We start from the raw sequence: 12,984 nt of genomic DNA, 5'->3' as shown, positions 1-12,984 counted from the left end.
AGCCCAGCTACATGCCAGCCAGCGCCACCAGCCTGCAGGGAGAGTCCAGCTACATGCCATCCAGAGCCCTCTACCAGCCAAGGGAACCCAGCTGCTCACCATCAGGATAAGTTGAATTTGTTAAATGTGTTGTATCCAAAATATTGTAAACACCCAGCCTTGCCTGTGCCCCCTGCACCTGAGGCTGGGGAGATTGAAATTTGGGAAAATAAGGACTTGCCTGTGCCACATGCACCTGAGTTCCTAGGGCAGGGGAGGGCATTGAGTAAGGGCGAGCCTGTGCCACATGCACTTCAGCCCCATGCCACTGGGCATGCCTTGGACCAGGGAAGGGAGCACTTAGGGCTAGGGGAGCCGACACCCAGGCAAGTGCCAGTCGCTTGCCAGTCTGTCATTGGGGAGGGTATCGGGGTGCCTCGGCCGCATACAGATAACGCTCAATGGAAATTTGTATCTAGCCAGGAGCAGCCCAGCCGTGTCCAGCCCCAAGAAGCAGCCGTGACCAGAGCCGGAGATCCCCAGCCGCGTGTACGAGGAAGATGGTTACCTGGAAGCCTCTCCCATTGGTGGATGGTCCTGTGGGGCCTCCTGCTGGCAGCCGTGTGGCCTACAACCAGCTACGTCCTGGTGGGGTGGGACTGTGCCAACCCCACCCATGTCACGTCTTACAATAAAGAAAAGATGTGTGACACGGAGCCCCTACACCAGGAGGTGCCCCTGGGCCATGAAGTACACGTCCTGCAGCAAGTCAAGGTGAGGGAAACCACTGGGTTCAGCTGTCAGCTCACCGTGTCCCAGTGGACATTCAGGTGTGGGGTATGGGGTCACCTCAAGGTGACCTCGGTCCCCACCCTCATGAGGCCAACCAAGATAGACCCAGAAGCGTGCCGAGACCTGGCCAGGAACCGAGTATACACGTTGCCAGGCAAGACCCAGCCACTGACGTTCCAGCTGAACCACCCCCTGTTCTTCACCATCGACATGGTGGGCGCCCTCGTCAACAGCCCCGAGGGGGTGGGTTGCGAGGGGGAGGACGTCCACTTTGAGGGCCAGCTATACCGCAATGAATTAGTGCTCCAGGAGCGGCGGCTGCTGGTCAAGGAGGAGACCTATGTGGTGGAGGATGGACGGGTGGAGTCCCAGTCTGACCACCTGACCCTCGAGTGTCCCCATTCTGAGCTGTCCTGCATCACTGGGGAAGCAACCTACGTGTGGGACCACCTGGGAAGAGATTGCCCCTTGAGGCTGATCCGCAGCCTCCAGCCCAGCCTGGTGAGGGATGCATATCTGGTTGACCATCAGGCCCAGTTTTTCATCAACATGACCAACCCCACCTCAATTGTGAACTGCGACTTCGAGGCCCATGCCACCAACCATCCAGCGTTGTTCGTGGCAGCTGACCCAGCCGCGGCTGCGCTGCCCAGAGTGTCGGCCAGGGATGTTGACGTTCCCCTTCAAGCACAGATCCATGCAGGTTATATTGGGTTTACCCTGGAAACGCGCATGAAAAGCACTGCAGCGGAAGAAGTAGCGGCCAACTGCTGGAAGCTCCAGCAACTAGATCCGGCCCACCCGGTGCGTGTCCAGGGGAGCACGTTCTCGGTACTGAGGGGAGACATCCTGCTGCAGCTGACCTGCCAAAGGCACAAGTATGTTGTCCGCGAACACAAGGAGTGTTGGGACAAAGTGCCAGTGGAGCCCACAGGTTTTGTAGACGCTGTGACACGGGTATACAGTGAGCACGCCACCAAGATTCCCTGCTCCTCCACCTACCCCCTGACTGTGCACGCGGAGGAAGGCTGGATAGAGTTAACCCCTGCTCCCAAGAAGAGGCCACCCCCGCTGGATACGCCTAAGCAGTTGTTGACAGAACCCTTAGATGACTTCAGTTCAGGTGGTTTGTATTCGCAGGCTGAGTTGAACGACTGGCAACAACTGCTGGCGTTCCCAGCATACAAGAGTGCCATGCTGACCGGCCTATCCTATGGCTCCTGCGTTCAGCAAGGCAGCTGTTCGGCCACAGGAGACCATGGGATAGTGTCCTACAACATTGACCGACTGGCGGAGGAAGGAGAGGCAGCCCTGGATGTCTGGGCAGGATTTAGACAAGCCATCCACGAGTGGGGAGATGGCGCCGCCATACTGTGCTTGCTGTTGCTGATCCTCAAACTGCTGGGGGACCTAACCATCATTTCTCTGGCAGCAGCACAAGGAGGAGTCCGGGCAGCCCTGAATGCGATATCACAAGTGTTCCTGTACCATCCAGCTTTATATAGGAAAGCGCTGGCTAGAGCCAGGCTCAACCATGCCAAGTCCCGGGACTTTTCAGTGGACTGGGATGCCATTCCCATCGGCAGGGAAGCAGCCGAGGAAATGGTGTCTATGAAATCAACTGACAGCGGGCATGACCGCCCAGGTAGGCCAGGACCGCCCTCTGGCAGACCCCGCGGCCCCTCAGGAGGACAGGCCGCTGCTCAGACAATCAACCTGGCAGCCAGTGCCCCAGCCGCTGCCAACAACAACCCGCAGGCCCCACTGCTGACCGTTCCAGCAACAACTGTGCCACCAGCAAACCTGATACCTGCCGGCGCTGACCAACGTATCCAACCCAAGTCAGCCTCTGCCTTCTATCCCACATTGGGAGCCCATCAACCCTAAGAAGATACTCACCACTAGGATTCCATTGAATCATTATCGTTTGTATATATTTTAGCCCTAAGGAGCGGGCCGAAGGCCTCAACCACTGTCGGAAGTCTGATAGGGAAACCACCTCCCAGCCTTCCGAGGGGAGAGTTGTGGTATTCGGCAACCGTGAGCCATGTCTATGGCACCCCTGATCTGGGGTTCGGTGGAGGGTCAATGGCCCTCCCCCGAGTCCTGGGGAAGGGGTCTAGTGACCCCCTCCCTACGCTTAGAATTAATGATTTGAATCTGTCATGTTTATTATGGTTAACTGTATTCTTAATTCTCCCCCACCCTTTCCAGGGATGGGGGAATCATTATTGCCCAAACTGACCATTGTATATGTATTATTTATGCTTTCATGTTATGATTATTTATTCCTATCCATGTAATTATTGTTTGTTGTATATAGCTGCAGTATCTCTTAACCCTTCAATAAAGTGACAACTGAAAATAGATGTTGATCATTATCTAGTGAAAGCTAGAGAAGCGTAGCTTCTCTATAGTAAGGTGTCCACGTCTGTCACACTGCCGTAATCTAATTGAACTCCGGTGTCTGCCATTTATCCTCGGCGGATACCACACTAAGTTAAAAAAACGCCAATAGCTTTGTGTTTTTTCGAAAGAACAAACATAAAAATAAAAAATGACTGAACAAGTGTTCATGCCAATATAATATTACCCCCCAAAAAATATATAAACCCAATTTTGACTACCACTATCAAGATTTTTTACCAACGTCCAAAATCAAAAGACGATATAGTTCCACCAGATTAAAACAGTTCTGAACCATTATAAAAATACATAGTTTGTAATGGCCTTTTAATTAAACAATGCACTGGGTGTTTCTAAACAATGTCTAATCAAAGAAGTAAAGTTTTCCCAATTATTAAGAAAAAAGTATTTAAATTAAAATTATTTGTCTAGCTTCCATAAAATAGATAAACTAGTTTTAAACCTTACCAGGGCCAATTTAAAGTTACACTTTATAAGGGAATCATATTGGTTCATCAGTTAGAAAGACTTGTGAGTTGATTATTTGATTTCACGTATAGGAATTGGATACAACTAAATATTTAATTAATTCATTATTAGGTTGGTACTTTTTTACATTATTAAATTACACCCCCCGGGCCCCCCCCCCCCTCCCCAACAAATTGAAGGAGGATATTTAACCCCCCCCCCCCCAACAACAGATTTCAGCAAATTTTAGCCCCTGGGTAAAAATATTTTTGGGGGTAAAAAAATTTGCGGCGTGCCTCGCGCGACATTTTACAAAAAAAAGCAAAGTAACCCCCCCCCCCCTGAAAAAATGTTTACCCCCACCCACCCTCAAATAAAAAAGCTTGGTCTTTTTGGAAGCGTTCCTGCAAAGATTGGAGTCTTTAATGTAATGTAATTGAAATAGCATTACCCCTGCACGATTTCTGATTACATTTATTCCTGGGCACTCTGAGATCGGAGAAAGGTAAAAGTTTGCCTCTACAGGCTTTGATTTAATTTATAATAATATTTAATTTTAATATTGATGAAATGCGAATTTAATGTTTATTTAAATAATAACTATTTCTCGCATGGGTAATATAATTTTTTGCTGTATTTTTGTTAAATAATGACTATTTCTCGTATGAAGAGCAACTGCAATGCCTACTAATGTGTTAGAACACCCCTGCCTTAGAAATACACCTTTACGGAAAATTTGCATAAATGACCACCCTCTTTTTAACATTTTGATACCAAGACGAGCTACCCGAAATGTTCCAGGAGATTTATACAACTAAAATGGGTCCTACGACAAACGTAGGAGTCCCAAACGTCAGAGTGGACAAACGCAGGAGTCCCACACGTCGGAGTGGACAAACGTAGGAGTGAGACAAACGTCGTAGTGGACAAACGTGGGAGTGGACATTGCTTAAGTAAAACGCAGGAGTGTCCGCTATTTTAATAATATGACAATTTTGAAATTTTTTATACCCCTGTCTACAAAATAATGGCCGCAGCGCTCGGCCCCCAAGCCTGCCAAGCCGCAGTGCTCGGCCCCCTAGCCTGCCTAGCCGCGGGCGCTTGGCCCCCTAGTCTATAACCTAACCTAACCTAACTAAGAAAAATAACAGGACCGAAGGGAGGGGGGGCTTTGTATAAAAAATACAAAATTGAAAAAAAAATTCACCCACGTTTGGGACTCCTTTGGGACTCCGACGTTTGTCCCAAAAATCCTTTGTTTGTCCACTCCGACGTTTGTCTCACTCCGACGTTTGGGACTCCTGCGTTTGTCCACTCTGACGTTTTTTCACTCCTACGTTTGTCATGGAACCCTAAAATGGTTCAAAGAAACATGTGATGAAAATCTCTTTCTATAAACTAGATGTCTAAGTGCCATCAAAAAGCTTTAGTGCAAGCTGTTGCTATAGGGATTGGATATAATTCTACATTTGTTTGAAACAATATTTGGCAAGATTTAATATTTGGTACTAGTAAACTTACCAAACTGTTTTTGTGAAAGAGGAGATCGTTGTCTAGTCTTTGAATTAATATTAACTTTGGAACTCTTGTTAGGTTACTACTCAGTTTACTGACGAATATTCGGTGTAATTAATTTTGCTAACTTTATTCATTTTACAGAGTATTTCACAGAGTAAATCAAACATAACATACGTTCGTTTGTTTATCAACCGTAAAACATATATTGCGTTTGTTCTGCTTTTTTTTACATATTTCACCATTTCCTTGGCGTTTTCGATCGATTTTAAAAATTTTAAATTGATATTAACAAAATTTAATTTACCATTGTGCCAAGGGATTTGTATATTGAAAGATAAAAGGACATTTTTTTGTTGTTGTTGATTTTTTTTACATATTTCCCCATATCTTTGATGTTTTTTTTGTTTTTTTTTGACCCGCGACCGTGGCTCAACACGTAGCGCATCCGCTAGTCGTCGGGGAGGTTATAGGTTCGAATCTCGGTCCGACACCGCGTCATTACTTAAGACGTTAAAAATGGTTCCCATTGCTACTATGTCAGATGTGCGACGTAAATAGTTAGAGTGGGGGGAATGCATTGGCCCAAAATAGGCGCAACTCGCTACCATGCACAGTTGGGACTTCTTAGACATAGGTCGGGCATCTCAGAGAGTTGGTTGTCTTATGGGTGAATGGACGCTTTACACCGCAATCATAAGTATTGTATGTATGCTCCAAGGTGCGTGGAGAGAGGTCTAGTACCCGAAGCAACACCTAGCCCCCTAGAGTCTTAATTCTTAAAATCTTTGGTGTTTTTGGTCCAATTTTCAAAAATGTTGTGGATGAAAGTATCAAAATTAAATTTCCAGTTGTTCTGAGCATCCAGTATTTAACTTTCTTTGACCGTACAAAATATAAATATCAAAATACGCCAGAAAGGTTTCGTTATTTTTGCTTAAATAAATCTAATCTTATTTTCAACAAATGTTCTTCAAAATCTCCTTGTCCTTATCCATGATTTTTGTGTCTCGCTACTTTTTCATGTTTTCGTCCTTGTTTTATACTTATCAAAAATGTCAAAATTTAATTAAAAAATAAACTATAAAAACCTTGAATAAGTTTTTAAGATAAATTTTTATAAAAAAAAGTTTTCTTTCCGATATATTGAAGAACTTGAATGAATTTTAATAGAGAAATATTATACTTCTTGTAAATATTTAAAAGCGAAGCCATACTATAATAAGGGTCAACCGCATGCACTATTGCATGTTGATGCCTATAACAGTTGGGTACATCATTTCAAGAATGTCTGTGTGTACATATAAAATATGCCGATCTTTTTTACAAGAAAGTTTTATTTTATTCATCTGATTAGAATAATAATTCCTAGATTAACAAGAAATTGTTTGTTAGTGCTAAAGTCCGATTTTAGAGCATCGGCTTTATGGATGTTATCATCACAGTTTTATTAAAATACAGAGAAACAAGACTAGTTTTATAAAAAAAAAAACTGTTACCCTTTTTGAAATGTTGATGCCATTCTATAGTCAAAGTTTTGTTAAATTACTAGATTGATTAGACGATTTTAAAACTGTAAAAGCCATTCTTTTAGCTATACTATAGCCAAAGTATTTTGCTTATTTAGACGGACTGACAGACATACAAATGACAGGATGTGGACCATAGACGTCCAAGCTTTTTTTTTTGGGGGGGGGGGTAAAAATTTTTTAAGGGGAGATAATTCGTTTTTTTTTGGGGGGGGGGTGCAAATTTCCCCAAAAAAATTTTTACGCTGGGGGTAAAATTTGTTTTAGGGGGGTAATTGTTTGGGGGGGGGGGGGGGGGTAAATACCCCCCTCCTAAATGGTCGGGGTAAATTTTAAATGGGGGGGGGGGGGGGTAATCGCCCCATTACCCCCCCCCCCCCCCCCGTTGACGTCCGTAGTGTCCTAGATTGATAAGGCTTAGTTAGACAATTTTAAAACATTAAGAATCATTCTTCTAATTTAAGTATTTGCTAACTTAATTAGACGGACTGACAGACACTGAAGTTACAGGATGCGGAAGTGTCCTAGATAGATTAGGCTCGGTTAGATAATTTCAAAACTGTAAAAACCATCCTGCTATAGCCAAATCTAGAGATAGTGTAAAAGTGTTAGAGTAAAGATGTTGTTACACAAGTACAAACAAGAAACTTTTTAGAGACCATCGTTTTACATGTCCCAAGGAACATACAAATTACGAGAAGGCAGTAAGAAAAATTGGTGGAAGAAGTGAAAACTAAAAAAATTTTACAAACTGATAGAAATATGTCCGATATGTAGATGCGTTTAACTACTAATTAACTAAATCAAAAAATTTAAAAGTCGATACAAATATATTAGTTAACCCTAGTAAATAAATTATGAATAATAAATAAAATAAAAGAAAAGAAAATAAAATAATAAATAAATAAAAAATAAAAATAATTGTATTAAATTTGCACAAAAAATCGTAATTTGAAAGAAATTTCATTTTGCAAGGATTCTTCCCTATGCAATCCAAATAATAGATTTCTTTCTTAATAAAATAATTTGTAGTAAGAAGGAACCTAATAAAGAGGATTGTTTTTAATTAAGCAAATTATTACCTGTAAAAAGTTGATAAACATTTCCAGATCTGATATCTGAGTCTGAAGCTGTCCCACTAATTGATTCTTCATTCTACAGATAAATTTATTATTTATTATTTAATCGTCCTTGTTAAGACAAATTATATTTTAAAAATACTAAGGATAACAAGATTAGTTTTCATTAAAACTGATGCCTTTTTAAACTGAAACAAGACTACTGTCCTTTCGTGTACAGACATGTAAACCTAGTGTGCTAGATTGTTTAGGCTTGATAATATAGGGATTATTCAAAATGTCTACTATAAATATCTGTAATGTTGTGTGTGACAATATTTATGAAAATGTAATAATTACTGTTTCTCGCATTTATATGAAACACATTGTTACTCGCTTAAATATAATCCATTCTGGTTGTATATTAAAATAATATTTGTTCTCGTATGATTTGCTTAAAGCTTTTCAGCTGTTATTATCTTAAATAATAATTATTTCTCGTATGATCTTTATAAATGTGTTCTAATAATATCTTATTGTTATAGTGCATTTCTTTTGATGCTTTATTCTTAAATAAATCATAGCAGAACATGCAAATTGTTTGTTACTTAGCAGTGAAACCGTTGAATAATAAGATTAATTCCTCGTTGACTCGCTTTCAAGGCCAGCACGGCCTTACACAACGTGCAGCAGAGAAATTAAGCTCGGTTAAATAAAAGACACTTCCAAAGAAAATCAACGAGAAGCAGATTTTTTAATTACTGTTATATTGCTTAAATTCATTAAAGAAAGAAGATAGAAAATTTTGTAAATCATAATTAAGTTAAAGACAAACATTTTTGAGACCTTCGTTTTAGATGTCCGAAGGGACACACAAATGATGAAAAAAACATTTGGTGGGATTGGTGGAAGAAGTGAAAACTTTAAGTCTATTTTTCAAAAAGCATAAAAAATTATTTAGACTTGGAAAGAAAATGGAAGAAGAAGAAACAAAAAGAAACCGCATGGAACTGATGGGTTTAACGGAAGAAAAAAAAACTGAAAAAAAGTCAAGTTACACAAATTTTTTTAGAGACTTAAAAACATACTTCTAATTACTTTGGCAGATAGACATTACTTGAAAGAATAGATTTTATTCCTAATGTTCTTATCCGAAAAAAAACTGATCTATTACAGGATAGGGAGAACTCACATCAAAGAATAATGTTTAAATTTATAAGGATACAGAAAAAAAATTTGGGAAACAAAATGAAGTATATTATCTATTAACTATTTTTTACTAAATATTTTAATAATAGAAACACATGTTAGATTTAATCCAAAAAAAGTAAAGATGAGAAAATTATAAAGGTTTGCTATTTTTTTTTTATCTTTTACTGAAATGAATGCGCATAAACCATGAAGGCAAAGGCAGGGTCTAACATCATTTATCAGACAAAATTTTTATACTCTTTCCACACATCATAAGTTATGGAAAAAAGTTATTAGCAAGAGATCCTGCCCGTGTGTTTTACAGATAGAGAAAGTATACAGAATTTAAAAAGCTAGACGTGCTTGTTCATTTTCAACTTCTTAATTAGGGGCAAGAAAAAGAATACATGAAGAAGACCAAACATTTAATTTATGAGTCATAAATATTTATTCTATCATCCTAAAATCTCTTCAATCGACTTTAGTTTGTGTCTGCACCAATAGAACACACAAACAATCTCACATACATAAACATACTATGGAATGACACACTACATGCATAATATATGACTTTGATGGACAAATATTGGCCTCCATTAGATGCTTTTTAATCAGAACAGGAAATTTCTTCCAAGGATTTTGTGCAAAAACTTTGAGTATCCTCATTCAAAGTTTACAAATGAAGTTTAAGAATAAAATTATGTTGTGTAAAAAATTAAATGATTTACATCATCTATTTTTTCTTTATAAATATATTAGCACAATATATTAATTTAATTAATATTTATTAATATTTTTAATTGGCCATCAAGTTTTAAGTTTATATACTAATTTTTCCTACTTTTCTATACCGAAATTGTGTTTGAAACCTGCAAAAAGAACTTATGCTTTAATAGCATCCACGAACCAGAATAAAGAGATGATTTATATCTAGGAAAAATATCTCCCCCAAACTATTTGCAATATTTTACAGATTCTACCCTCCAAAGCCTCTGGAAAAAAATTCTTTCTCTCTTTTCAAAACAAAAATAGAGACGTTGCTTATTCTTCATTAGGAAATAAATCAAAATACTATATAAAATTATTGTATCGGTGTAATCTCAGGAGAATAATAGTTTTCATATAATAAACCATCCCTTGTCCCTGAGACAAACCTTTCCACAGATTAGTATAACCTAAAAACTTTCTCATTTGATATATGGCTGATCTTTAATCTATGTAGTTAAAAATAATTTTCCTTATCTTCATTGTTCTTAGTAAGAGAAATTTACTGTTAGAGATAGAAATTTATGTTTAAACTTTTACTAATGTTTTCAAATCCAAATGAAAATATCCTGAACTCTTAGGATCGCTTTTATCCTGCTCGCATAATTTAAGTTTCTCAAACTTATTTCACATAAAAACTTTTCTTGTAACTTAGTGAATCTTTGGAAATTTTGTATTATGTGGATATAGGATATCGAATATTAGAATTTATCAGGTCAGAAAGAAATCTGAACAAGAAAAGTTTTCATGAAAACTGATGCTTTAAAAAAAAAAAGATTACTGTACTTTCGTTTAAGAACAAACAAAACATAAACATATAAAATAATTATTTCTCGCATCGAATTATACACAGCTTTCTGCGGATATAAAAATGTATACAATTACAAGAATAAATATATTATGAAACTTACAGGCTAAACAAGTTTGATATAAAACACCATAGTCCTCTAAAATGATCTCAAAATTAATAAAAACTAACCACCCCCCGGCCCCCCCCATCCCTTTCCCTCTATTTTTAGGATCAAAGCTACTCTATAATTCGAAATGTCCGTCTGTCCGTCCGTCCGTCTGTTAGAGACAAAGTGGGTGAAACGTGATTTTCTCGGCTCCTATTAAAGATAGACAGCTGAAATTTTTAGTGAAGATTCCTATGACATAAGTGCATCTAATCCATACATTGTTTTGTCCATTTGTCTGTTAATTGGGGTGCTAGATCGATTCCTACATTTTTTTGTTTTCGTAATTTTCTTGACTCCTTTTCAAGACAGACTACATATTTTATACTAAGTTTCATTAAGATTTGTATATTGATTGGGGTGCTAGAGCGATTCCTAGTTTTTAAGTTTTCATGATTATCTCAACTCCTGTTCAAGATAAACGGCTGGAATTTTTAGGGATTAATTTAGGCAACATTCTACACATTTCTACAAAGTTTTTTTTAAAGATGTGATAATTGGTTGGGGTGTTTCGATTCCTAGTTTTTCAAATTTTCATGATTTTTTCGACTCCTGTTCAAGATAAACAGCTGAAATTTTTAAGGATTAATTAAGTCAACATTCTACACATTTTCACCGAGTTTAATAAAGACTTCCTATTGGTTGGGGTGCTAGATCTATTCCTAGATTTTACGTTTTTCTTCTTAGCTTAATGCTTCAAAAGACATTATACATTTTTAAAAGGTTTCGTGAATTATTCCATTCATGTCTTTTTAACATTAAACTATAAAAGTTGGAAAGATTTTTAATCAATATAATAGATTTGAAATCTGCATAAAATTTTAAGGATTTTTTATAAAATTAGTTTTTTATATAATTCTTTATTTAAAGGCGCAAATACAAATTAAGTTAAATAATTTTGAGATCTGTGATTGGTGGATTGAAAACTATCTGCGCTCTGATTGGAGCAGCTTAAGTGACGTACATCATTCAACCAATTAGAGCGTAGGTAGTTTCCAATCCAGCTATCCTATTGGTCAAAATTTATTAACTTAAATCGTATTTGCGCCTTTCAATAAAGAATTATATAAAAAACGAATTTTATAAAAAATCCTTAAAATTTTATGCAGATTTCAAATCTATTATATTGATCAAAAATCTTTCCAACTTTTATAGTCTATTTAACATACTCAAAAGATTATTGTTTCCAGATATCTATCAATAAATTTTATCCTTATTATAATAATAAGGAATTTAACAAACTCCTAAGCAAACATACAACATTCATAATAAATCTACAGATTTCTATCTTTTTTTTAATTTTAAACGGATTGAATTGGTGGAAGAAGTGAAATCAAGATGCCTTTCTTCAAAAAGATATAAAAATCAATTTAGAGATTTTCGATATTTTATATTTAGTTATAAATTATAATCAATGTTTATAAAGTATATTTATACTAAAAAGCAACATTTTGTGATTATTATAAACCTCTAATTTTGATTTACACAGAAATAGAACATTATAGCCAAACCAGGGGCTGCTATTCAGCCAATTAATTCCATTTGAAATTATCCGAAAATGAAATATTTTGTTGGGGTAGAGTTGGCGCAAAACTTGTTTTTTGATATAGCTGATGGGAAGTGGGTAAGAAGAAGAGAAATAAGGAAAACGGGTTTCAGTAAGAGTTGTTTGTCTGGATCGCATTCCCTAGTCAATGAGCCAAACCATTTAAAAAAAAACTGACCTTAAAGGATTTACTATTTCAGCCAATCTGTTATCAATTTCCAATTTTAGTTCTTCTTCAGAGAGCCGGGTGATGTCTGTTACCTAAAATTATTTTTTTCCTTAATCTATGTCAATGCAACAAGAACAAAACAGCATTAAAATGGCCCAAATTGGTCTGATTATAATTTTATCAGGGTATTTTAAAGAAAATTTAACTTCTTCTAGATTTTATTGAATATTAAATTTTAGTGAAGAACTTAGCTTTAAAAGAATTAGAAGACCCAATACAACCCTGGATCTTTTTTGTTTTGTTTAGAATCTAGAATATGAATGTTTGCTTCTGTAGAAATGTTTGTGCGTCAAATTTATTTCAAACTTGCATAGCTTATATAATTTTCTCTAACACCACGCTGAAAGATTTTCGAGAAATTTAGAATTATACCTTTTTTTAATGCCAGGCTGTTTCTGGTTGGTCTAAATGGTTTATTACAAGACATCTGTGACAACATTATTCAAGTGTCAAACAAAGGGGTGGAATCACTTCCTACAGAATTTATGCCGCACGCTTGACATCACAGTAATGGTACTTTCTATAGCCTTTAGTACGGCAAGCTATACAC

At 37.6% G+C, this 12,984-nt stretch overlaps 1 protein-coding gene across 3 annotated transcripts in view; it reads right to left on the bottom strand.

Moving 5' to 3' along the window:
• LOC145313631 (RUN domain-containing protein 1) overlaps positions 1-12,984 on the bottom strand; it is a 61,241-nt gene that overhangs the window by 21,702 nt on the left and 26,555 nt on the right. For all 3 annotated transcript variants that reach the window (XM_080153118.1, XM_080153119.1, XM_080153120.1), the window contains 2 exons: positions 12,384-12,466; positions 7,772-7,844 (listed from right to left, as the gene is read on the bottom strand). In XM_080153118.1, coding sequence (XP_080009244.1) covers positions 7,772-7,844; positions 12,384-12,466 — 156 coding nt within the window. The remainder of the gene's footprint in view (positions 1-7,771; positions 7,845-12,383; positions 12,467-12,984) is intronic.

This window comes from Acartia tonsa, chromosome 3 (genome assembly GCF_053477335.1).
Source record: "Acartia tonsa isolate MP-2025a chromosome 3, ASM5347733v1, whole genome shotgun sequence".
Classification (NCBI taxonomy): Eukaryota; Metazoa; Arthropoda; class Copepoda; order Calanoida; family Acartiidae; genus Acartia; species Acartia tonsa.
Note: the sequence above shows the minus strand (reverse complement) of the source record. Positions and strands in the feature narration are given on the sequence as shown.